Consider the following 25,866-nt stretch of genomic DNA (forward strand, 5'->3'; position numbering starts at 1 on the left):
GAAGTCTCTTTTATATAGACCTTAGTGGTCCCTAATACTGTATCTGAAGTCACTTTTTATAGACCTTAGTGGTCCCTAATACTGTATCTGAATCTCTTTATATAGACCTTGGTGGTCCCCTAATACTGTACTGAAGTCTCTTTTAAATAGACCTTAGTGGTCCCCTAATACTGGATCTGAAGTCTCTTTTAATAGCCTTAGTGGCTAATGTACTAGTCTCTTTATGAGACCAGTCCCAACTGACTGAAGTCTTTTAGAATGACCATTAGTGGTCTATGTATCTGAAGGACTTTGTATGGTTGTAGCCCCTGACTGAAATCCACTTTCTTTTGAAAGACCTTGATGTCCCCAATATGTACCAAGTCCTTTATAAGACTAGTGCTCCCCTAATCTGGATCTGAAGTCTGTTTATTCAGGCCTTTGTGAATTCCAGCCTCTGGCATAGTCCCACAATGAGCTTGCCTAGAGTCATTCCTGATTGATACCTTTAGAAGGTTGAGTATTCGCTGGTTGTGGTTCCTGACCAAATCATTTGTCGTTGAACCGATGCAATAATGTAAAAGTAACAATCTGTGAATGGACACTGATTTATTTGCAGGCGTTCTTTGCTTGCAAATATTTTAACCCTAATGGACCTAGATCGAAATGTCCCATTGAAACCCTTTAAAGGCTTCACTTCACTGGCTAATGACAGTTCAACTGCAAATATATTTGGCACTGAATACAAACAAGCTTGTAATGATTCAACTGTACCTTTACTTTTGGCACCGCCTGACATGCAAACATATTTTAACCTCCCTTAAATGATTATCCAAAGTGACCTTGTATTGCCATTGCCAACATGTCCTGTCCAGATGCTATGTAAGCACTGCAGTTGTTGACAGAGGTTTAGCGAGCTGCCTTGATTCTCTGCCATCTGACATGTCTGTCCAATTAGAAAAGTGCTTCCCAGACATTTGAAGTCTGTCGTAGCATGTGGTTGCAGATTTTGATGTCGTAATTGTGATGATAGTGCTTTAATCATAATTATCTTCACATGCATGACTGGATGTAGACCTCTAATGGGGTTGCTTTTTCATCAGACTGGAAAACTGGGGCATGGTGGGAATATAGTGGTGTGGGGGATGGGGGGGGGGGGGGGGGGTGCGAGTGCACGTGTGTGTGTGTGTGTGTGAGCTCCTTGTTTGTGCAGACCTTTGGCTAATAAATAACTAGCATGGATACTGTGTTACTCACATTGGCGCGCAAGGAATTCTGTTGTTGAGACAGATGTAAGTGGCCGCTTCCTTTGGGTTTCCTGTTGTTTCGAGTGGTGCAACTATCTTACTACAAATGTTCTTTCCGTCTGCCTCAGGAAAGGGAAACACTTCAATTGTCCTGAGCCGCATGCCCATGTACACCTATGCATGAATGGAATACCTACGCCTGGAAAATTCCTCTTCTGTGAAGCCAACCTGGCTGATCTTAATCACGTAGTCTGCACATACGTGCTCTCTGCTGTAGACACAAGAGGAAAGCATTATCTGATGAGGTCTGTCAGCTGGTCAGCTGCAGTTTGTTTGCTTCTCACAGGAAAGATTTTATTATTATTATTTTAACCCTTGTGTTGTCTTCCCATCAACAGTGAAAATCAACAAATTTGTTGGCACTTTTTATCGATGTTTTTTCTTACGTTTTTATCCCTTTTTATCCAACACTTTTGATGCTTTTTTTCAATGTTTGTCACTTTTTTTGACGTTTTCAACACTACGTAACAATAACTTATTAACTCTAGTCTGACAGTTTTTTTTTTTTTAATTTATAGTCAAAAAACCTCATTTATAGGAAATTATCCCTAATGTTTGAGTTAAAAAAGCGGAAGTTAGGAATTATTTTGACTAAAATTAAAGGAAAGTATGTTGATGGATAATCACAGACTGGAAAATGTCAACTTTTACTCAATACTATTTCAAAACCACTTCAATTTTTTTCAAATGCAATAAAATTGAATAAGACGCCCCAAAATTACCCATCAAAATCACCCCAAAGAGCGTTGTGTGGAATCAATCATGTTATTTTGGGTAGTTAAAAAGAACATTGCTATTGGAAAATCGGGTCAGTTTGACCCAAGGAGAACATGAAGGTTAAGTGAAGGTCAGGTTTCTGCCTTTGGGGAAGCACTGGGATGTGTTTGGCTCTTTGATGCAGGGGAACATCTTTCCTCTGAAGCCCGGTGTGCTGGGATTTCATTGAAGTAACCGTTTCTTTCCCAAGCTGCATGTTGCTTTGTCAGCTGAACAGCAGAACTCCTTCCTCTTACTGCCTCAGAAACACAAATCAGCAGATCCTCCTGCAGACTGTAGTGTCACATTACAAATACTTGGGTATTACCATTGACCAATCACTGTCTTTTACATTGCATGTCCAAGATTTGGTTAAAAAACTGAAATTGAGGTTAGGTTTTTTCTTTAGAATCAAGTCCTGTTTATCATTTGAAGCAAAAAAACAACTTGTAATTGCAACATTCCTGTCTGTCTTAGACTATGGTGATATTTTATACATGCATTCAACCTCCCAGTGTCTTCATGCTTTGGACACTGTGTTTCATGGAGCCTTGAGATTCATCACAAACTTAAAATCTCTCACTGATCACTGTTTGCTGTATTCTCGGGTCGGGTGGTTCTCCCTCTCCATTCGGCGTTGGATGCACTGGCATCTTTTTATTTATAAGGCAGTATTAGGACTTCTTCCTCCTAATCTGAACACTTCCATCCTCCCGAGGTCTACAGGGACATGTCACCTGTCCTCACAGGATCTGGTTTTATTGACAGTCCCTGAAGCTCACACTGACTTTGGCAAAAAGGCTTTTCATTTTGCAGCGCCATGTGCATGGAATCAGCTTCAGAATGAACTCCAGTTTGAAGGAGTTTAAATTGATTTAGGACCCAGGTTTTTTTATGATGACATTGTTGTTTGAATATGAGTGAAAGTGTGTTTATGTATTTACATGTAAGTGTCTCTGTCTATTTGAAACGTGCTGCTGCCACTTGCCAGGACACTCTCGTAAACAAGATTTTTAATCTCAAGGAGTTTTTTTTATCCTGGTTGAATAAAGGTTTGAATGAACTGTAGCCCAACCGCCCCACACCCACTGTAAACAGACACATCACATTCTCGCTACATCTGTGTCTGGAAATACTTCATGTGTTTTATAGTAAATCAAACTTAAATCCAACTCTGTTTATCACTGTCTATTGCTGTCACCCACACAGCTGAGTTTTGTTCACTTCCTTTTGGCATCTGTGGGTGCTGGAACCACTTATGTTTTGCAAGAAATTAAAAGCTATATTGAGTTCTTACTTCAAATATTTTTTTCCCCCCTGCAGCTAGATACAGAGAGGAATTCAAGCTCATCATTGACCGAATCGCTGTGGTGAAGTCAGAGAATGTGAGTCAAATATTTTTACCTTTTGTGGAAAAAGCTCTGCTGCCGTATATTCTTAGTCATATCTCACCACTGTGGCATAAACAGGCGAATAGATCACCGTTATGAAATGTTCCAGCTAAACCATTATGAAGTAATAAGTAGTTGTCTAATCTTTGCTTTTTGTTAAAGAACTCTTTGTACCCGCTGGTTTCCCCCAAGGGACCGCAGCTGCAGTTTTCGTTTTCCTTGAAACTATTTTTACGACACATTTTCACATATTGACAAAATTAATGAACAGTAGAACTGGTCCTGCCACAATTTATGTTTAAAGTAATTAATCTGACTTGTGATCCCTGAATATCTGGATTCAAAGGGCATGAGAGATTTGAGGTACAACAGATACTTTATGTAAAAAAGTAAGTTCTGTCTGATGTTTTTTTACACTGAAAAAGTTAAAGTACCTACTTAAAAATGTTATTCCTCCCCTCCCATTAACAGTTTCTACAATATATGCCAGTACTATTCCATATTAATAGACACAAGGGTATGCATAAAAACACACAAGTTATTGTTATTAACTAAAGTATTGCCTAACCTACATGACTGGGTTTTTTACTGTGGATTTTTCATCTTTTCAAATGCATATTGTGCAAACCGACTGCGTCACTGACTTCACTTTGCTGCCCCCCCGGCCCCCCCGGCACGCGGACTATCTTCTCCCACCTACTGTGCAATACTGATATATACTACCTAAAAGAACACTGGAATTCTGGGCAATTTCATACAGTGCAATATTTAATATTAACCATTTCATTTCATACAGTGCAATATTTAATATTTAACCATTTCATTTCATCACAGTGCAATATTTTTTTTATTAATACTTAACCATTTCATTTCATTACAGTGCAATATTTAATACTCAATCACTTAATTTCATTACTGTGAAAGATTTAATACTCAGGAGTTTTGATATACCAAACTATATTTTTGCACAGTGTGTATACAAAACTATTTTATATACATATAGATGCTCTCAGGACTGTGCACCAGGTCCCCCCTCTCTTTTTTTCTGCATTACCTATACTTTATATTTTATACTTTATATTTTTATATTTCGTGTTGACACTGTAAAGGTTTTCAATCTCGTTGCACTTGTGTATAATGACAATAAAAGCATTCTATTCTATTCTATTCGTCGCAGGGTGAGAAGTATCTTGTCCTAAAGAAGAAATACAGACAAATGCTGCATGAACGAGACACCAAACACCACGGGACCGACGGGGATGGACAGAGCGGTGCGAGTCCGACCCGAGCTCCGGCCACTGCCCAGTGGGACGCCACGGACACCTCGGCTTCTTCTCATCCACAACAGGATGAGCAGATGCCATGTGGAGGGCCCGACGCTGCTGCACAGGTGAGTTTAAAATCAACTCGCTATTCTATTCTCTTCTATCTGTAGAAAACGAAATAAACTGTGGACCAAGCTGCTCTGATTCAGCCACAAGTCTGGACGCTGAAATGCCATTTGCTGATCCTGCTATCCCCCCAGCACAGTGTTTACTCTGTATGTGAAAGACACATTCATTTCTAGACTGGGCCATCTTTGTGTCCTCTGTGTTTTCAGTATACAGCCATACACAGAGAAATACGGTGGAACAGAAAAATGCTCCGTTACTGGAGCAAGTTAGCCACTATGAGAAGAAAGAGAAGGTCAAAGGGCTTACCATGTCTTTAAATAAAAGGCAGAGCAGTTTAATACATAGGAGCACTTGACTGAAAATAAACACTATGTGCCGGCTTAATGCACAATAATCCTCTGGACGTACTTTTCCATATTGTTCCTGCAATAAACTGGAGCATGTAATCATAGATTTGAAAGATTAAATGTATTTTATGCTGATGGTTTAATGTCCTCATTAAAGAGAAGAGAAAGCTAAATGCTAACGCTCAGCTAGAAAGTTTAAATTGATAGCACATCATGTCTGTACTCCTGTAGGACCAGCAGACAGGAACATCCTTCATGCAAGTTCCTGTCATCCAAACCCAGGGACCCTCGGCACAAAGCAACGGGGACGAGGAGCTGGACAAAGATTCGGGGTCAAAGGTGACATTTTGGCTATAAGAGAGGCAGTGGTTGAATACTGGGCTGGTACTCGCTGGCACAGAGTATGTACTGCAAACTGTTCCTTCTCTGCACTGACAGTGGATGTAGGTATGCAGGTTGTATTTCATTTTAAAATGCAGGGTTGGTTACTATTTATTATATATTGTTTGACATGTTCTTTACACCCCAACAACAACAAATAACTTTTCAAATAACTTAGAAAAAGGTGTGAAAAAGATCTGTCACCTGTATCTCCTGTAATCCTGTAAAAACACCCACCAATCACAGTTTCGCTGTCGTCTTGGAAAGAGCCAATGAAATGTCTCCTCGCCCCACTGTGCGTACTCTAACCCTCCAGAGTACGAGCCTCAGCTCAGTGCGCGTCGGCGCTGCATTGCTAACAGTAGTCAGGTTTGTGTGATAATATTAGCCATCTGCTTGCCGGTGAATAAGACATGAAGAAAAACGTTGGCCCTTTCTCCGCTCTGCTCGGGAGCAGCGACACAGTGGTGCTCGTGCACGTCTGTGTCAGAGAGAGGGGTTAGCAAAGCCCAGAGGAGATGCTACTTTAAAGTCTTACTAACATTACCAACCCTGCCTTTTGTTTTGTTGATAGGACAGATTAGGTCATGAAAACGGGAGAGAGAGGGGGATGACATGCAGCAGAGGGCCACAGGTCAGAACCGAACGCACCGGTTGCTGCGACAACCATTAAGCCTCTGTACATGGGGGGCACGCTCAACTAGGTCAGCTAACCAGGCGCCCCCAACCCTGATGTTGATGGGAAACGATTAGTCAATTAGGGGATCCACAGAAAATGAAGGACACAAGTTTGTTAATCATAATTTGACTTGTCTCAAAAGTCATCATAGACGTTGCTCTATACAAACAGTATTTGTGACGTAACATCATAGCACGCTATGTTTGTGATTTGGGTCTTTTCTTACAATCTATATTAAAAAGCCGATGATTTCCAACCAAGGGTACTTGTACCCCAGGGTATTTGGAAAAACAATTTGAAAAGAAAATGAAAGAATTACAATTTGCTAAAAGAAGTACAGTAATTCTACATATACACACACAAACATACAATTAGGTTTACAAATTATTATCATTATTATTATTATCTGACTGGGGCGTGGGGGTACGGTAGAACATCGACCCACCTTAACACCGATATTCATCTATACGAGGCTGTGTAAAAGTATTTTATAGACTGTCAAGTAAGATAGCTGTTGGCATATATGATGCCTGTAAATGAATATTAAAATGAAAATTTACAGAAATGATGATAAAATATAACTTTGGAACACTGAATAAACAAAAGCACATTCTTTCAGTGTGTGGTCTTTCAGGAATCTTAGTCAAAACATAGGCGAGGTGTTAAAACAACGTAATATATTATTTTTGCTTACATTATGATTACATTTTGAAATGTCGGCATCAGTGTAAATGGCTTTATGCAGCTTTGCTTTGTTTTTGCTACGGAAGTCATATACTTCACCATTGACAAATATTGACCTTGTACTTTAAATATAAGCTCACTAATTGGTTGCTGGCACTTTTTTGATTTAGATTGGGAGTTTATACAATTAATATCATTCCATTCTGAAAGTCATTTAGATAGAAAATACATTTAAATTTGTGTTATTACCTATGGCTGTACATGCTCAGAGGACGGGCACAGCGTGGACTAAAGGAAATACAGTAGATTGTCTCCTAGGTTCGTTTGAGGGAAACAGACTCACTTCCAGGTCACTCTAGTGCACATGTGTCAAACTCAAGGCCCGTGGGCCAAATCCAGGCCCCTTGCAGACTATGATCTGGCCCACATATAAATTTTGGTTCACAATACATTTTGGCCCTCCTAGTTTTTGTCACTTTTTCCGACGTTGTGTGGCCCTTTTTTTCTAGGATGGCTGAGGAACTTTTCTTGACTTCTTTAGAACTTTGTAGACCAAACCGTAAGAGATTAGATTATATGACATATGCAATAACCCAGTCAAAGATATTTGACGTTTTTGATTAAATAAAAGCATATCAATAAACTAAACATGTCTGGCCCTTGATGTGATTCTTATTTTTCAGTGTGGCCCTTAGTGAAGTTGAGTTTGACAATAGACAGTTAAAGAAATGGACCAACAGACCCTGTTGTTCTGGACGGTGACCAGTGGAGTCTGTTAGAAGCTCTTTCCTGGTGATGCTGAGCGTTACCGCGCAGCCTCCAACTGAGCTTGAAGACGTAGATGTGACGTGAGCAATCTGTCTGAAAGTTGTAAGTCTTGTGGTAGCTGTGCAAGGGAAATCTCATTAATTCCTAATCAGCAGAGACGGAGAGGTAGGTATATGTTAGGAGGTAACATAGGCACAGTCTAATTATTGCTAACTAACATGCTAGTTAATATTAGTAATCAAACCTAAACAGCTAATGGAAGCCCACACTGTCTGCGAGCTTACCCTGTACTATACAGTTCCTCTACTGTGCGACAGTAAGTCATGTGGTTATAACACAATCGTTAGCCTATTTTTACAAAAACGTCACAAAGCCATAACTTGAGCTACAAGGTGATGGAGCCTTTTATACATTGTCGTGTTTTTTTGAAATAAACAACAAATGAATGGCAGTCATCAAAATGGCGCCATAGGGTGCTTCGCTTAGAGAGGAAAGGCTGACCCCCTTGAGTTTGACACCCCTGCTCTAGTGCTTCCTCCTTTACCCACCAGGTGGTGCCAAGTAAATTACCTGGATTTGCAACCTACAGGATGTTGAATTTGAGTGGGAGGAGGACCCATTGAGGGCAGAATCTGCATTTAAATTAAGCTCTCTGTTATTATGTTAAGCAGCAACATGTTGGAACTCATTAGAAAGATAATAATCATTTGTGCCCATTAAAGAGATTGAGATCAATCCCAGAGAAAGATATGTGGCTTCCCCTTGATGGCCTACACAATAGACAGATGAAATATGTTGAAGTGTGTTAATATAGCACCAGCAATCAGATTAAGTGTGTTTGCTTAAGGTATTAGTCACACCATTGAACTTTGTATTTAGGAAACCCAGTGTTGACAGTTGTTTCACATTACAGAAGCTACATGGCTGCTTTCTTAAATCACAACACCTGAGGCTGGAAGCTTTGTTGATAGGAACTGGAATTTATAATGTCTTGCTTTTGAATTCAGGATAGATCCTTTAAATTTAAAGTTTAACACAAGAGGAGAGCATTGTCCTTATCTGGTGTCTGAGTCTGTATTTTGGTCCTTCATAGAGAAGAGTCCGCTGTGGTCAGCTTGATTTACAATGGCTTCCAATTAGACCTCAAAAGATAGTGCCGATATATGCCTATTGGCATGTAAGTACAAATAAACTGCAGTATATAAATGCCAAAGATATTTTATAGGGCATTTTGAAATGGTTGTCTCCATTACATATTTGTCCTCCAGAAAGAAAACAGAAGTTTATTTTTTGGCGGGGTCCTTACCACATGTTTGTTTAGGTTAAGATTCAAATTTTAGGTTAAGATTTTAAAAACAAGATGGAAAAAAAGATGGTAGATCACGCTGCAAGAGTGGTTTAAGAAGCTTCTGTGGATGTTTGCTCCATTTTTTCTTCCAGCTGTAAAACTTGTTACCATAGAGATCCAATGTAACGGACATGAATTAAAACTACAGCTACAGTTCTCTGCTAAGGACAACCAGCTTTGAACAGCTATCTTTCAGCCTGTGAGAGATTAGCATGTGAGATCAATTCATTTTGGTTGTTGTCACTTTGACTATGTGGTGGTCCGCCACTGGCCCAGACTGAAATATCCTAACTTTTGGATGGAGTGCCATAAAAATGTAAACAGGCATTCATGATCCCCAGAGGATCAACCCTACTGGTGACGCCCTGAGGTTGACATTTACGGTTTTGAGTGAAATGTCTTGATAACTATTGGATCGCTTACCATGACGTCTGGCCCCTCAGGATGAATTGTAATTACGTTGGTAATTCCTTAACCCTCATGTTGTCTTCGGGTCAAATTTTTTCAACAAGTTTTCAAAGGTTTTTTTTACATCTGAAATAAAGGAAGTCAAAATACGGGTGAGAAATGTTGGAAAAAGCGGCAAAATCAATGAAAAAAACATCAAAAATACCAAAAAATACAAAAACTTCATAAAAAAGTTTGTAAAAAGCAACAAAAACGTACACAATTCAAAGCTCATTACCAAACACTTGCAAAACTGATATTGTCTATCAATCAAAGTCTATTGACAGAAATGTAATCCCCAGCCTTTTTGATAATTGATTCATGGTTTCATTTATCAAGCATAAATGCCAAAACATTTGTGTGTTCTAGTTTCTTTGTATTATATTATTTTAATTTGAAAATGCGGGTTATGGACTGTTGGTCGACAGAAACTTGAAGACATTGTGAGGAGAAACTTCAACAGCTCCGGTTATTGTCAGTATAATAAATCAGTATATAAGCTTTAAATAGTAGCTTAAAAGTTTTTTTTTTTAAATTACAAAAATAAACTTACGGAGGAAGGTTGAAGGAGTGGATACAAAATGGGTAACCACTGAAGAATATCATCAAATCATTCTTACGCTCTCACAACGATTTAAAGACGAGATGAATAATAATAACAATTAAAAAAACGAACCCAGATGAATCAATAATGAAAACAACAGTTGCAGCCATGCAGTTGTAACCTCTGTCTTTACCTTCATGCCCAACTATGTTTTTTTTTTCTGGTTGTTATTATTGGTCTCCACCAAAAGTGCAAAAAAAAAAAAAAAAAGGACGTGCCAGAGTGGAGTAGGCTGGATAAATACGATCCCTCCACTTTTCATGTTCAACACGCTGACGTGTGGCAGTTTGTGCGCGAGACTTGAAAGAGCCGAGTGTCTTAACATCATGTCTCTGTTTGATCTGAGAACAATTTGCAATCAAGTCGAGAAAGACGAAAAAAAAACTCTCACATAAATCAGCCAAAGTGACACTTTTATACACTGCCAGACGGCTGTGTTCATTATGTGTTTGAGTTTTTGTCTTGACCCTCTGAGACTGAAACGGTGACAAAAACACATGGCTTGACTGTAGGCGTGTCGTTTTTTTTGCTTAATTGTTAATTGGATTGTTATTCATTACCCCTTATGTGTGAAACTGGCACCTTTGTCTCGCTGCCTCATTACCCCCCTATCTGTCTGACACCCTTTGGTCACGTCTCGTCAGCTGGAAAACATCACAGCAGTGTGACCAGTGTGTGTGTGTGTGTGTGTGTACCCTGTGATGCTGCGACCGTTATGACTGATACAGTACAGTTGAGCTTTTGGTCACCGCTGAGTCACCGCTTTTTCTGTCTTTCAGTCCGAGTCAGAGCAAGACGAGGAGTCCACTGGCAGTATGGGCTCTGCTGCCGTCGCTGTAAGTGCTTTTTTACTTCCTCTTCCTATGGTTTCATTCTGTTTTTCTTATTACAAAAGGCTTAGAGGGGCTATAGTTAAAACATCTAAAGTCTCCAGAGTCTGAGTTTCTCGGTTCTCTAAATGATTAATGACTGTTGGGGTTTGGTCTTAAGACATACAGTACACATCCAGTCTCCCTGTGGTGTTGCTACCTGTTCCCTTTAAACCAATAACAGTGTAAACTGTGTGATTATGGCTGTCTCCACTATGTGTGAGTTGGCTGAGACTCAGTCATTTATAGGAAATGGATTAGAGGTTTTGTAGCTTCAAGCACTATCAAAGAGCCCACTACAGGATGTGGACATTATGGTGTGTGTGAGTGTGTGAGTGTGTGTGTGTGTGCACGTGTGCACGTCTGAGCGCCCTTTCCCCTCTCTGTATAGCTGGATCCTATAGAGAAAGAGTGGATCTACTCGGCTGCAGGTGCTCGAGTCCCTGACCTCTCTCAGCTGCTCAGACAGGACCCCTCGCTGGCAAACAAGAAGGTAGCTTCGCCCTAAATGACCCGGGGATGTTATAGTTTTGTCTGTAATAATCTGGGAATGTGTCAATATCAACATCACAAAGTCTGATGGGGCAAGAAACAAAAGCAGTAAAACGATCAGACAGTTTAAAACAAACGCCAAGGGTAGACAAACTTATTTAGATGAAAAACAAGGACAAACGGTAAAATTATTACCCGTAAGTCGTCCCGTGTCTCTCGAGGGACAGCTATGGCCTGACACGAGGCTAAATCTCTGTGGCTTGTCAACTTGGATTGTAAGAAGGTCATCAGGGAAACATAAAACTGTCCTTGAAAAATGACAGCAAAAGAGAAAATGCTAGTCAGTCAAAGCTTGTTAATCGACCTGCTGCATTTTCTCATTATCTCCATTAGTTTTGACAAGAATTTGGATTATTTAGTTGTGACAAAGCACTGAGTTCCCAAACTTCCTTTGTAATAATTTCTACTGAAGTGTATCCATTGCAACATTTTTGAAATAAAAACTCAAACATTATTAAAACCACATCTATAGCCTGTCCCATGATGTGAACCTAACCTTGCGAGAGTCCCGTCACAGTTACAGGTGCGTTCACTTTCAGTTTAACCTCCAAATAAACTGGTTTTAGATAATCTGGCAGAACTGCAGAACTTAATTTAGTACCTCTACTACAGCTTCACTGTCACTAGCTGCCAAAACAGTCTGGGACTATATATCCAATGGTTCAGGAACTATCAGGCTGGAGTTTCAACTCTGCTGATAGCTCAACTTTTACATCTTGAGCTCAACTTCATTTCCAAATTGAGGAAGTACTGAGTATCTCTAGTGTCAGTATCACATTTCCTGTGATGTTTATTGACATTTCAAACAAAAGTTACGGCTTCCCGACTAGTTTAAAAAAAGAGCAAGACACTGAATGAGAGAGGGAGCGGCGATGAGAAGTTGTCAACAAGAGGAATAAAACTTAATTTGCTCATCATTTCATGGGGACTACAATCTAAAAATCAAATAAATACAGATTGTATTGCTACTGGTGGGGTGGGGTGGGGGGGGAGCTTTCAGTCTCCTTTCATCCATTCAAACATCAGCTTCACGCAACAGTACATACAAAGAACATGATGTGGAGTCATGTTTTTGTTTCTTTCTGCGTAAGAATGAAGTTTTTCGTTTCAAAGAATACATCATCGGTCTAAGTTCCCTAGTCTCCACACAAACAGGAATGCACTAAGTTCCTAGTTTAGTTCATTCGGTTGGACTTCAACATAGTGATGGTGCCCTGTTCTCAGATCTCAGCGATCACTTGGTGGGTGCAGTGTTCCCAAAACTGACTAAGTTGTAATGAACCGTAACCATTATTAACCACTATCATTTCATGTATATTGTATGTATGTATCCTGTATCCTAGTATTTCATTTATATTCATATTCTGTGCTGTGCTGTCTCTATTGGATCAATATCTATTGGATATTGATCCAATAGATATTTGGATCAATATCTATCTTATCTATCTATCTATCTATCTATCTATCTATCTATCTATCTATCTATCTATCTATCTATCTATCTATCTTACCATCTTTTAATGTAACAAGAATTTATAGTGAACAAAACTAAAAAAAAGACACTTTTTCAATATATATATGGTTGGATACATGGTTTCATGGTTTCTAACCTATGCTTTTCTTTTTTTTTCCAAATCAGGACTTCACCTCGGTGAGTATTTAATGTGACACATGTTGCATGTTGTGGTGCAGTTATGTCACTCATTGTTACACGATTTCTGTCTGACTTAAAGCTTCTTATTTTCTCATTTTGACACAATGTGGCTCCCGATTCTCTGACCATGACCATCCTTCTCAGGGGGTAAGTTTCATCACTGTGTAATTATATACCTACTGTAGCCTGTTACTTGCATGGAAACTGACTGAATGAAAGTATTTCAGCTCTGTGTGTCTTGATCTTTCATCTGTGATTGCGTTGCTCACTGTGCGATACTCACTTTCAGACTCGCTGTGTTTTGCTTGTATAACTTTCACAAGCTCATTCTGCCGAGACCTTTCCCTTAATAGCATTCTGAGAACCCTGTGCTAAAACATCCAGATCATGCATTTCAAAGGTCCACTATCAAAAGGATTATGAAAGATAGCTTTTTAGCTCCTGTGCCCCCCTGACAACCCAAATCCTTTTATTTGTCTCCCTGTGCGCTTAAGAGATTTGAGCTCATGTTTGTTGTCCCTCCCCTGTGTCACAGTTCTCACACTGTCCTGTGGCCATGGCAGACCACCTTCTAAGAGTAGCCCTAAGCCTCTGCCATCCCCACCCGGACAAGATAGCACGGCCGCCATTGAAGTGTAGGGAGATGCTGGGGAGGGGGGATTAAGGAGAGTCTTAATGCCCCCCCAAAGACTTCACCCACTTAAAGATAATCTGAAAGTAATAGAGCAGGCTGGGATTAATTGTAGAACAATGCTGCTTGTGTCTCTGGGAAGGTGCTTAATCCCCCTCAGGTCTCTTTGATGTTCCTTTAGCCCACAGCCTTTCCCTGTTTCGCAAAGGTGGGTGCATTTCCAAAGATAACGTACAGAGATACAGAGAATCACAGGACTCCTGAGAACCAGTCTTTCAAACCAACAGTTATCTTATTTGATCTGCATGTGGCATGTCCTCACTGTGCTCAACCGAAGTTAAGTGTACCAAATACCAGGCTCTAGTTCACATGTTTGACCAGGACTGAAGGGATTACTCTTCATCCTGGGAGGACTTAAGTGTTTCCTGTTCGGGCCGAATGTTTGTTGGGATCAGCCCTTTTTTTTTTATAGATACGCACTTCAAACGGCCGGTTTTGAAAGTAGCTTGAAAGGGAAGACAGGTAGGGACACCTAGATCTCAACCAACGCAAACACCTCTCACTCCAAAGTCTCACGCTTTTTTTTTTCTCTCTTCCTGCTTCTCGTCGGGACGTGGGCCTCCGTTCCTGCTGTGATTTTGGACTTCCTCTGCCAAACAGTTTGTAAGTACATCATTAGCCCATCACTCCCCTCTGTCTTTCCTCTACATCAAGTGTCAGGAACACTGGCCATTGTGTTGGCCGTTAACGGGCAGCCCTCTTTGGCCAACACTTCCCTCACTGGGGAGCGCGTGGCAGGGACAGGGACGTCCCTGAGTGATTAGACAGTTGGGGGCTGGGGACGGGGGTTTGGCCACCCCAGTGGGCAGGAAAAGAAGCGCAGGAAGGGAAGACGCAGCATCCTGTTCAGGCCTCGTCCATCACTCCCGCACACCGGGAGACCCGCCGAGCCGCCTGTCAAACAGCCCTTTGGCCAATCTGTCTTAAGATGCGACAGGGGACAGACAAAAGAGATGGAGACACTCGACCAGACAGCATCTATCACAATCTGTCTCCCAGACGCCCGACACACAGGAGGTGTAGCTACCTAGCACTCCCAAGCGGACATTTTTTGCTCTCGCCAGCTGTTGGACAGGCTTGTAATGCCACGATTAGCACAATTAGTGTCATGGCATCTAAAAACAAAAGGACCTGTGTGAGGGTGCGAGCCCCAGTTTCTGCCTCTTATGTATTATTATCACACTCACATCACAGAGCTACACATCTGTTTCTCTGCTAAATAGATGATGTCGTCTAACAACACTTACAGCTGTTCTGAGGGTATTTCCAGACTCCTCAAAGACTTTTCTAACCTCGGGGATGAAAGAATTATTCTGTCCGTCATAAGGGCGGCTGTGGCTCAGTGGTAGAGCGGTTGCCTGCCAATTGGAAGGTTGGTGGTTCGATCCCCGCCCCTGCAGTCATTGTCGAAGTGTCCTTGGGCAAGATACTGAACCCCGAGTTGCCCCCGGTGCTGCGCATCGGAGTGTGAATGTGTGTGAATGTTTATCTGATGAGCAGGTGGCACCTTGTACGGCGGCCCCGGCCACAGTGTATGAATGTGTGTGAATGGTGAATGTTCCCTGTAGATGTAAAAGCGCTTTGAGCAGTTGTTAAGACTGGAAAAGCGCTATATAAATACAGCACATTTACATTTACATAAGAAAAAAAAGAACATTTTGACCCGTTTGTTGAGGTGCAACTGTTAGGGACAACAGATGAAAAAAAGCCTTATTTCCTAATCCAGGTAGCCGGAAACAACATATGAAAAATATGAACCTATTATTATGTGGTCTAGTGTGGTCTAGACCTACTCTATCTGTAAAGTGTCTCAAGATAACTCTTGTTATAAATTGATTGACACAAAATTGAATTGAACTGAATTATTTTGTAAGAAAATACAACATTGATATAGACTAAAATCAGATCCAGATCCAATCGTTGTATGGATTAACTGGAAGAGGCACAATTTGAGAGCAGGTTCAAAGTCTTAATCTTTTTTTGAGGATTCTGAAAACACCTTACAATCATCGCTAAGTTTTGATTAATGACCCAACAGACATACTTTTATTAAGGAATATTTGTTATGGAAGTTAACGTAATGTCCCGAAATCTACTTGAAGCGCGCAGACCTCTGCCAAGGCCATGCCCTGTCTCACAATGTTAATTAATTTGTCTGTCTGCTACACCCATTGCCCATACTACACTGTTCCAAGTTTCATGAATATGGGGCCAGTAGCTTTTCCGTAATCCTGCTGACAACCAGACAAACAACCGTGCATAACCCCCTTGGCGAAAGTAACACAGCTTGAGGTTATAAGGTTTTCATCTATCCACAGTTAATATGCCATTGTGAAATGGTTACCGTTTGATTCCCTGTGTTCAGGGTCAGACTCAAAAGGAGTGGAGTGGATGTGGTAACTTAGCCAACATCTGCACCTAAGCTCTGCTTTCACCTGTTGATAGACCATGATTACGCTGCGTTAAGAGTGCAGGAAAAACGGTGGAGATCACAGCTCTAGTGCGACAGGTGGATGTGGTTTGCATGTGTTTTCAGTGTGTCCTGTACATACATCTGTCTATTATTCTCTACACACATGTTTGAGTATCTTTGCATGTGCACATGTGTGTGTGTGTAAGTGTTATGTCGCGGGGGCCCGTGTTTCCCTGCTTGACGTGTGCTGACAGTAGTGCGCTGATGTATGGGTGGGTCTCCACTCTGCAGGTCACACTAACATCATCAATCTTCCCCCCCGGTGACAGGCGGCCGGGCCCCCCAACTGTGGGCACAGTGCGGTGTTGTTTTGTAATTAGGCTCTGTTAGATGGCAGGAAACCATCTCTCCATCCCTCCTCCTCACCATCCGTCCACTCCCCTCCGTGCGCAGCTGGCCCGCGGCCCTCACACGGCCAATAAGAGGCTGCCCCACTCAGCTTACACAACTTGGAATGATGCTACAGAAATATTTTACCCAACCATAGTACAGTTGTACTTTGTACATTTTAGCGCGGTGTAATTAATTTTGATTGCGATTCTGGCTCCGAACAATCACAGAAATAATGCAGTTGAGCATTTTGAACATAACGTTTTGCAAGTAAACTCTCATTTATTCTTGTGTTCGGATTGACAGATTTCTGAAACATTTATTTTGATCTAAGTTATTTTTGTTTCTTTTATTTTAGTTGTTTTCGAAGGGTTGAGAACAGTTGATCTTATTTTGTGTTTATTATTTTATACAGTTTCCTTTTTATATATTTAAAGGGGAATTCAAAAAGTATTTCAACAGTTCAAGGTGTTTTCATGTTGATTTCTTGAACTGAACACTGTTTTTTTAAGTTCAGTAAATGCAAAAACTTTCCAAAATCATGTTAAATAATCGGTACTTCAATATTGTCCAAAATAACTGTGATTAGGATTTTTTCCAGAATAGAGCAGCCCTGTTATGAACCACTCTTCTTTTCTCATTGGACACAGACCGCTCTGCACTGGGCTGCCAAACATGGCAACAAGGACATGGCCTCTCTGGTGGCTAACGCAGGCGCTGACGTCAACACAAAATCGGTGAGCGCCTTTTTTTATTTTTTCAATACTAAGATGATTCTAAAAATCAGTGTTTCCCAAAGCCCAAGATGACGTCCTCAATTGTTTTGTGTTGAAAAGATTCACATTTAAGAAGCTGGAGTCAGAGAATATTTACAGTGGTGTGAAAAAGGGTTTGCCCCCTTCCTCATTTCCTGTTCCTTTGCATGTTTGTCACACTTAAGTGTTTCGGAACATCAAACCAATTTAAACAATAGTCAAGGACAACACAAGTAAACACAAAATGCAATTTGTAAATGAAGGTGTTTATTATTAAAGGTGAAAAAAAATCCAAACCATCATGGCCCTGTGTGAAAAAGTGATTGCCCCTAAACCTAATAACTGGTTGGGCCACCCTTAGCAGCAACAATATTGAGGTATTTGGTCAAAAGACCAAATACCTCAATATTGATACTGCAACGTTATTGCAGTGTTGACTATTGGTGCTTTCACAAAATATTTACACAATTAGATTTTTAAAAATAATTATCAGTAATGTGGATATGATGACTAAGTGGGAAAAGGCAAATAATAGAACAGTTACAACAGTCTGGTAGGGTCAGAAGATGACATGAAAAGGCAAAACTCATGCCATGTTACAATATTACGATGTCCAAAATCTAAGACGATATCTAGTCTCATATCACAATATCAATATAATATGTATATATTGCCCATCTCTTTTGCGGGCAGGATTAAGGTTTGCGAGGGCCCACAGGCCTTGAGTTTGACACGTGTGGTCTAGGGTCTATGGGAAATAGAGTTCATTAACGGCTGCAAATAAACAACAATATTAGATTGTTTTTGGTTTAACTTTCCGTCTTTATCTATACATAAGGAGTCAAAAAGACGCTGTTCCGAGGCTGGATTTGTAATTATTTGCATTTAAAAAAAAAAAAAAGGTTTTCTTAATTTTAGAAACCAAGCCTTCAGTTTTATTGGGACTTTTTTTACACCTTGCTTGCCTGATAAATTGTTCTAATTTTTCACACTCATGCCGTCAGTTTTTGCCACAGACTTATGGTCAATATTTGAGAACTCAAGTCCTATCCATGATCCATGATCCATGAACTTTTTTTGTCAAATCGGGGTAGTGCCCCTTTAATTCTTTGCACACTGATCACTGATTTATTCATGGTCTTCTTCTTTCTTGCAGCATGTGAGTATCCAGGTGTTTATCAGGATGTGATGGGCATGTACAGTAAGTTGTTTGATTTGAACTTGTAACATCAGGACAACAACCCAGCTGCTGGTTGCTTATTCTGTGCCCCACAGTGATGTAATGTCGCTCAATGCTCCATCTGTGCAAATGTATCTCAGCAGCACAGGTTGTGGGCCTGCAGAAGTACTCTGCTAATAAATCATGTCATGTCACGTTAATTGTTTCCCAAAACGGCGTGTCTATGTGCCACCATGCACAACTCTAGAGCTAAGCAATTTTCAGCGAATTACCAGGCAATTATGTTTTGATCATTATCTTATGTTTCCATAACCTTTGCTAATTTGTGTATTTTTTTTTCTTCTCCCCACTGTTTTCATTGGCTGCGTTTGGGCCTGGGAAACTCTAGGGGGTAGGTACTCAACTCTTCCAGCACCTTGCCACAGTTATCCCTTTTGAATTTTTAAATCTCCCTTTGTTGTTAATGACGTGAGGGTGTGTTTGCATGTCACGTTACGTCACCAGTCAGAATACATGTCTTTCACTTTCTTTATGCATGCTTTCTTTTTGTTTTACCCTTTGTTTTTGTTCTGCAGGGATATACACCTTTACACATTGCAGCGTTACATGGTCATCGGCATATTCTAGACCTGCTCATAGTGACATATGGTAAAAACTGCTTTTCATTTAAACTACAAAGCCACGCCTTTAATGCACGCTAGCAAGTGTTGTTCAGGCCCGTCTGTACTTTGAGTTAAAGCTCAAATACGTAATTGAAGAATTTAAGTTGTATATGAATAATCCTAATGTTGTATGTCATCTGAACACGATTCAAAATGTAAGCAACCACCTTGAAATTAAAAACTTGCTTTAATGTAAAATACATTAGTACAGTACATACAGTAGTTTTGTTTACCTTTGGATTATGGATTGTTTCTTAAAGCATTAGGTGGAAGGTGTGAGCGAAGCAGCTTACCTGGCTTCCATGATTAGTCTCCGTTTTCAGAGATTTCATTTTTCTCTTACCAGGGGCCAAAGAAAATGTGAGGGACTACAGTGGCCATCTTGCCTGCCATTATCTGAACGCCAAAGAACCAGAGGGTCTAGAGGAAGACTGCGAGCTGCGTGAGTGTCTCACACTTTTGCTGCTGAATTCATTTGATGGATTATAGCTGTCAATCGTATTAATGCTACGAGGAACTTTTGGTGGTTTTATATTTTTTGTAGTATTTCTCTATGTTAAGCCATTCCCTGAAGCACCTTGTAACTGCTGTATTGTGATAGAAAGAAAGTCTAGAGAAAGCTGACCATCGTACTCACGAGTCATGGGCTCACACTTGTCATGGTGACATAGGCACTGTATACTATGTTAGAGTTAGATAAAGTCTTTGAATTGATATGTCTTTGTTACAGCTGAAGTTGTCTGAAGTACTTTGTAAAAATGTAAAAGATAAGTTCAACATTTGGGGAAATACAATTTTAATGTTGAAAGTTAGACGAGAAGATGGATACCAATATGTATGCAAACAACACAATGAAAAGAGTGATACCCCTGCCATACCTGTCTTTTGAACACAAAGCTACCGCCAGCAGCCGGTTAGCTTAGCATAGCTTAGCATAGCTTACAATGACAACAGGAAGCAGGGGGAAACAGCTGGCCTATCTCTGCCCAAAAGGTAACAAAATCTGCTAACCAGCACCCCTTTTTACCTAAATTAATTATTTTATTTCAAGATTAAAATGATTGAAATCAGCAAGGTGTTGTGACTCTTGAAGGGCGGCTGTACATCTGAATCCATTCTGCATACTGGGGTCTCTAAACAGTCTTGGAATTGCATGAATTGGGTCCGAGGGGAGAAGTGAAAAAGCCCAATTGTGTTCATGTGTGATGATGTTAGTCCCCAAAGTAGCCATTTCCCTAGCCTCAAACTAGAGATGTGGGGCATTCAGAGGGTGTATGGCTTTACATTTTAGTCTAAAGTGCTGAGAAGTCATGAAATGTACTCCTACTTTCAAACTTAAATATAAAAGCAAGTTAAGTTAAGTTTTCAGGAGAGGAACAATGGTTTTGAAATGTTTGACGACGCTAAGTCAATCAAACCGTATCATTTGGACAGAGCAGGCGTAAAATATCATTACATCCAGGCTATAGATAGGCAGGTCAGTTAACAACACACCGGTTTAAAATTTGTAAAATCCCGCACGGTAAAGTGTTGGCAATCATCTCTAAGACTAACACTTAGATAAAGATATAGTCCTTCACTTCACTTAAATTAGAGCCGAGATGCTTCAAAACTAACTTTCAAACGCAGCTTTGAGCTGAGGGATGCACCAATCCAATATTAAGATCTGATATCGGCCCCGATATTGACAAAATAGCTCGATTGCAGACCCATGGGCCGATCCAGTTCTTTATTTATTTTTGTCCCCTGTAGCAGCACATCCTACGTCATCCGTCAGCAGCATGTGAGTCGCATGCTGAAATATTTGTGTTACCGCTAAGCAACATAGCGCGAGCCAAAGAGTCGGCTGTGGTGACATATTTCACGCTCCGTCGGCTGTTTGCAACATCTGCAAAGTAAATGTCTCGAGCGGTGGTGGTAGTACTGCAAACTCCAATACTACCAATTTAATCAAGCACCATGTACATTCAATACCTTCCATCTATGTTATTTTGTCTTAGGAAAGTAACGTTTAGTTAGGAAAGTCTGGTGCCTTTAAGGAAGGTTTAAGGTGGAAGGTGTACAGGTTATTAATAATTCAACACCAGTATCGGATCGGTGTCGGGTATCAACAGATACACAAAGCCCAGGCATCGGGATCAGGACTGAACAAGTCGGATTGGTGCCTCCCTATTTGAGTCAAGACTTTTTTTCAGTGGTTTCCAGAATAATTCTCATACATAATCTTATACATTATACATTTACGGCAACTATTGGCATACTGTATATTTATGTTCTATATTCTATATTCTATACTGTATATTTATATTTATATATGTTATACATTTATATTCTCAGCTATAAATACAGACCCAGATTATTATATTCAAATGTAGTCGATTTCACGACTTCATTCTGTGAACTCTCCTCCAGCATATATTTATTTATATATTTATTTGATTAGGACAATGCACATTAATCAACATTTCTGTAAATGCGCCAGTCTTAGCCCATCGGCTGTAGTCCTACCCAGCATGCATGTCTTTATGGTGGGAAGAAACCGGAGCACCCGGAGGAAACCCACGGGGATTCGAACCAACAACCTTCTTACTGTGAAGTGCTAACCACTTAGCCACCGCGCTAGTAGAGCTAAAACAGGTTTTAACATTAGTAATGCTGTTTACGTCTGATTCCTATCACACCTATATAGACTTAGACTTAGCTTTACTAATCCCTTTGGGATGACAAGGAAATTAAAGTTACCAGCATCCGATACAGCATATGAAGGAGAAAAAATAAGAGTACAATAAACACAAAGTAATACAATGATGCACAGGACAACACACAGTACATGTGGTTACATGAAGGGATTATTTGAGGGGACTGGGGCGGGGGTTGAAGAAACACAAAAAGATATATGTTATTTAACTGAAAAATAGTCCATGTTTGCCTCTCTTTAGCTTAGGATGGGGTTTCAGAATAATGAAGACAGTTGAAGAACAACTAGATATAAAATAGCTATCATGTTTTCCCCAAATGATGTACAGAATTTTAAGCATTCTATTATCAAATGGATTAAAAACGTATGCCAATAGTTGCCGTAAATGTATAAGAAATCTCCCCGGGGTATCATGCCCTTGGACCCCCCTACCCCTGAATATTTCCAACATCTGCTTTTTCCTAATCATTTAACTTTTGTTTCTCGGGATGTCAGATTTTCAAGTCACTCAGGCCCGAGAACGGAACAGGAACCGAAAGTTGGTGTCGCTGTTTCACTCCAAGAAGAAGTGGGGCTCAGCAGAGGAGCTGGCTCCGATAGAGGAGGAGAGGACGGCGTCACATCAGCTCATGCTCCCTGCATTCAGAGCCAGAAAATTCTCCCGTTGAGAAAAAACAGACAAAGGGAACGATTTCTGCTCTCCTACACTCACACATCCACTTCATCCTTACATTCATATATATTTACATACATGATGTAAACCTACGCGTATGGAATTATTAATGTGCATACTTGTTATGTACACACACATCAACACCGCTTACAGACAAAAATCCCCCCCCCCCCCCAGCCCATTCGCAGATGCACCTACACAACTCATCCCAGTACTGAACACAGATGCTTTAACAGGGAATAGGAGGTGTTGCAGATGCTTGTATGTGTATTATCAATATTTATACTGACCATTTCTTGAAGGCTTTTAATTTTTAAATGAATGTTGCTTAATGTCACTCATGCCTTAATAAGCTCAGATCACATGGCTCCTTTAAGCATGTCATCGCCTTTTGCGTTTGAGTGAGCAACAGCTGGACTGCAAAAGGGTCCAGATTCACTTCCAGAGTCTCAGTGTAAAGAATACGGTTTGAAATATTCTGCTTTAAAAGAACCAGATTTGTCCTTTAAAAAGGGAGCACACTGGTGGTTTGTATGTTTTGGCCTGTTAAAGGTGCCCTGCCACACGTATTTCATGACTCTGTGGTAATGTCTGAAGTCCTACCATGGACTGTAACTTGCAAAGAAGACTCAGCTCCATTTGGGCCAGTTCTCATTAATATTCAACCAGCTTCAAGATGCTTGACTCTGATTGGAGAACGGCTAGCCAATGAGAGCCTGGCTATCAGCATCCTTTACCCAGCTCATGAATATTAATGAGCTCAGGCAACATGACGTCAGACTAACCAGCTGTTGTGATTGGTCTGATTTCTCCTCTTATTTCTTTTCAGTGGCTACAGCTGAAAGGGGGTAGCAGTTCATCTTCACATAGCACAAATACATATAGACCTAACTTATTTCAAAAAATAATAATAAAATAAAAATGGTTTTGTGTGGCAGGGCACCTTAATGCTGAACATTTTCCAAAACATACATTCATAAGTTGTTTGACTGACTTTCTACCTTTCACACAGCTGAGGATTTAGAATTATGTCCTTATGGCATTAAAGTACAATTGCAGAGACACTGTAAGGGGGGGGGGTAAATTGTAATGCATTCACCATTCTAAAATTACAATTACTCTGACAACTAAGGGACAGGAAGAAAGTTATTAATATAGACCCTTCAGTGTTTATAACAACGTGTTTGTATTTAGGGGAAAAACCTGCACAGCCCCCTTCCCTACAATATCTGAAAATATTACATCATAATTTACCATTAATAACTAAAAATATCAAAGAATTTAACATGGTGGACCCCAATGTTTCCATTTAACCTTAACATGTTAATGGCATAATCATTTAATCATTTTGACTATAGTAAAATATAAATGTGTGGTGAGGAAAACTTTAAAGATCCTCCCCTCCTCTCCCAATGCACCTCCCACTAGCAATAAGAAAGAAATACACAACCCTCCTCCTTTCCTGACCCGCCTCCCTCCATCATGTTTCCAGTCCTGAATGGTAATGAAAGTCTTGTTGACAGATGAGTTAGTGATGCGTTTGTGTTTGCATATTGTTTTTTTCTGGTGGATTGTGAATGCAACGTTGCTTGGCGGCAAAGCTGTAATTCACCAATATTAGATAATGTCCATGAATGCACCAGCAACGAACAAAGCTTGAAAATCAATGAGACAATAGTCTATATCCTCGACGTTCCACTTCCGGGATTGAAATATAGGATTATATTATATATACTATTTTTCACTAATGCCCGTTTCCTTCCTCTATGTGTTGGCGTTCTAGACTCTGGTGGATTTCTGAGGACTATGGTTACCTGGTCCTCAGATCTCTGCAGGGTAAATCCACACAGCTAGCTAGACTATCTGTCCAAGCGGAGATTGTTCTTGCACGACTATTTTACAGTGGCTCCGTGTGGAGTTTAGCCCCGCCCTAGACGATTGTGATTGGTGACAGGTTTTTCTCCCATCCCAGAATGTTGTGTGGACTTGATAGACCCTCCTCCGCTCTGCATCGGGTGGATGGTCTGGCAAAGCGAGACTAATGAGGCAACAACAACTCTGATAAGGCAATGCAAGAAAGGAGGAGAATTCCCCCCCCCCCCCCCCCACCTCCTCTAATTTTAAGATTAATAAGAAGACACGTCTAATTTTATACATTCCTTTAATGACAGAGTTTTAGGTCTGGACACTTTTTTTCTGCATTTACTGCAATTAGAGGCATTTATTTAAATCCAGTGAGAGTGAGACTTCAGTCTCTCTCTGTTTGAACATTACATCACTATGGAGTATAGTGATATTAAATCATCTGATGTCCAATCATGACAAGAGATGAGTTTTGTTTTGAAACAAAAATTTTAACTGAGGCATGTTGGTTTTGAAAAAGCGGACTTTGCAGAAGGAAACGCATCACTTTTGATGGATAGATAGATAGAGCTATAGATAGATATATTTGGATAGATGGATAAAGCAACAGACCAGTCACCATTAGTTATTTCAAACTACACAACACTTTTGCTATCACTAGCCTAGTTAACTGGCTTAAAACTTTCCAAACCATCAGTGTGTTACTTTGTCTGAGCCAATGGGATATTCCATTTCTTTAGATTTTTCATCACTATCTCTAACGCTAATAAAGAGCGTGTTGTCACTCAGAAACCTTCAGTATAGACTCTAAATGTCTGTCGTATGACGGCTGATTTTTCAGTCATGCTGCAATTTGTCTTTCGTGCCATCTGATGTGTTTTTCGTTGTAACTTTTTGGCTAACGCTCAACCTAATTGTATAATCTAAAGTGAAAAACGTGCCTCCATTACTGTTGCACAATATGTACATATAATGAAGATATTTTGTATTAAACTGTATTTTATATCAAACTGTATATAGTTGCATTTAATTCCTCATTCACAGTGCATTGTTCACTGGGAACTCAGTTGAAAAGTCAGTGTGTTTCTATTACATCAAACTCCAACCTGAGCTCTGCTCACACACACAGTTTCTCCTTCTACAAAGCAGGGCAGAAGAACAACTTGTGATAATGCTTTTTTTCTTTCTTTCTTCCTTTTAATACAATAACCCTATTTTAAGCTGCCTTTGATCTTACTTGAACTACCTGACTTTGTGGGCTACAGATGGAGTAAATATGGGGCCTGCTAGCTCGCCATACGGCTTTAGACCTTAATTCCTGATTAGCTGAAAAGGGCAGCACTTGCTTTTGGGTCTTGGATATCAGACGACACAGAGGGGA

The 25,866-nt window shown here is 40.3% G+C and overlaps 1 protein-coding gene and 1 long non-coding RNA gene across 3 annotated transcripts in view; one reads left to right on the top strand and one right to left on the bottom strand.

Moving 5' to 3' along the window:
• LOC116692293 (uncharacterized) overlaps window positions 1-7,474 on the bottom strand; it is a 22,252-nt gene extending 14,778 nt beyond the window's left edge. The window contains exons 1-3 of the long non-coding RNA XR_004332677.1: window positions 7,273-7,474; window positions 1,195-1,200; window positions 568-570 (exon numbers count right to left, since the gene is read on the bottom strand). This is a non-coding gene — a long non-coding RNA (uncharacterized LOC116692293). The remainder of the gene's footprint in view (window positions 1-567; window positions 571-1,194; window positions 1,201-7,272) is intronic.
• Window positions 1-25,495, top strand: part of LOC116692291 (ankyrin repeat domain-containing protein SOWAHB) — a 26,918-nt gene extending 1,423 nt beyond the window's left edge. The window contains exons 2-14 of one of the 2 annotated variants that reach the window (XM_032520463.1): window positions 3,366-3,427; window positions 4,611-4,823; window positions 5,406-5,513; window positions 10,865-10,921; window positions 11,346-11,447; window positions 13,146-13,161; window positions 15,441-15,442; window positions 17,305-17,391; window positions 18,566-18,568; window positions 18,978-18,980; window positions 19,165-19,237; window positions 19,598-19,693; window positions 22,445-25,495. In XM_032520463.1, the coding sequence (XP_032376354.1) occupies window positions 3,366-3,427; window positions 4,611-4,823; window positions 5,406-5,513; window positions 10,865-10,921; window positions 11,346-11,447; window positions 13,146-13,161; window positions 15,441-15,442; window positions 17,305-17,391; window positions 18,566-18,568; window positions 18,978-18,980; window positions 19,165-19,237; window positions 19,598-19,693; window positions 22,445-22,617 (995 nt within the window). In that variant the 3' untranslated portion in view covers window positions 22,618-25,495. The remainder of the gene's footprint in view (window positions 1-3,365; window positions 3,428-4,610; window positions 4,824-5,405; window positions 5,514-10,864; window positions 10,922-11,345; window positions 11,448-13,145; window positions 13,162-15,440; window positions 15,443-17,304; window positions 17,392-18,565; window positions 18,569-18,977; window positions 18,981-19,164; window positions 19,238-19,597; window positions 19,694-22,444) is intronic. The other variant, XM_032520464.1, reaches the window with a different exon arrangement.
• The last annotated feature ends 371 nt before the right edge of the window (window positions 25,496-25,866 follow it).

Source organism: Etheostoma spectabile, chromosome 7, assembly GCF_008692095.1.
Source record: "Etheostoma spectabile isolate EspeVRDwgs_2016 chromosome 7, UIUC_Espe_1.0, whole genome shotgun sequence".
In the NCBI taxonomy this organism is placed as follows: Eukaryota; Metazoa; Chordata; class Actinopteri; order Perciformes; family Percidae; genus Etheostoma; species Etheostoma spectabile.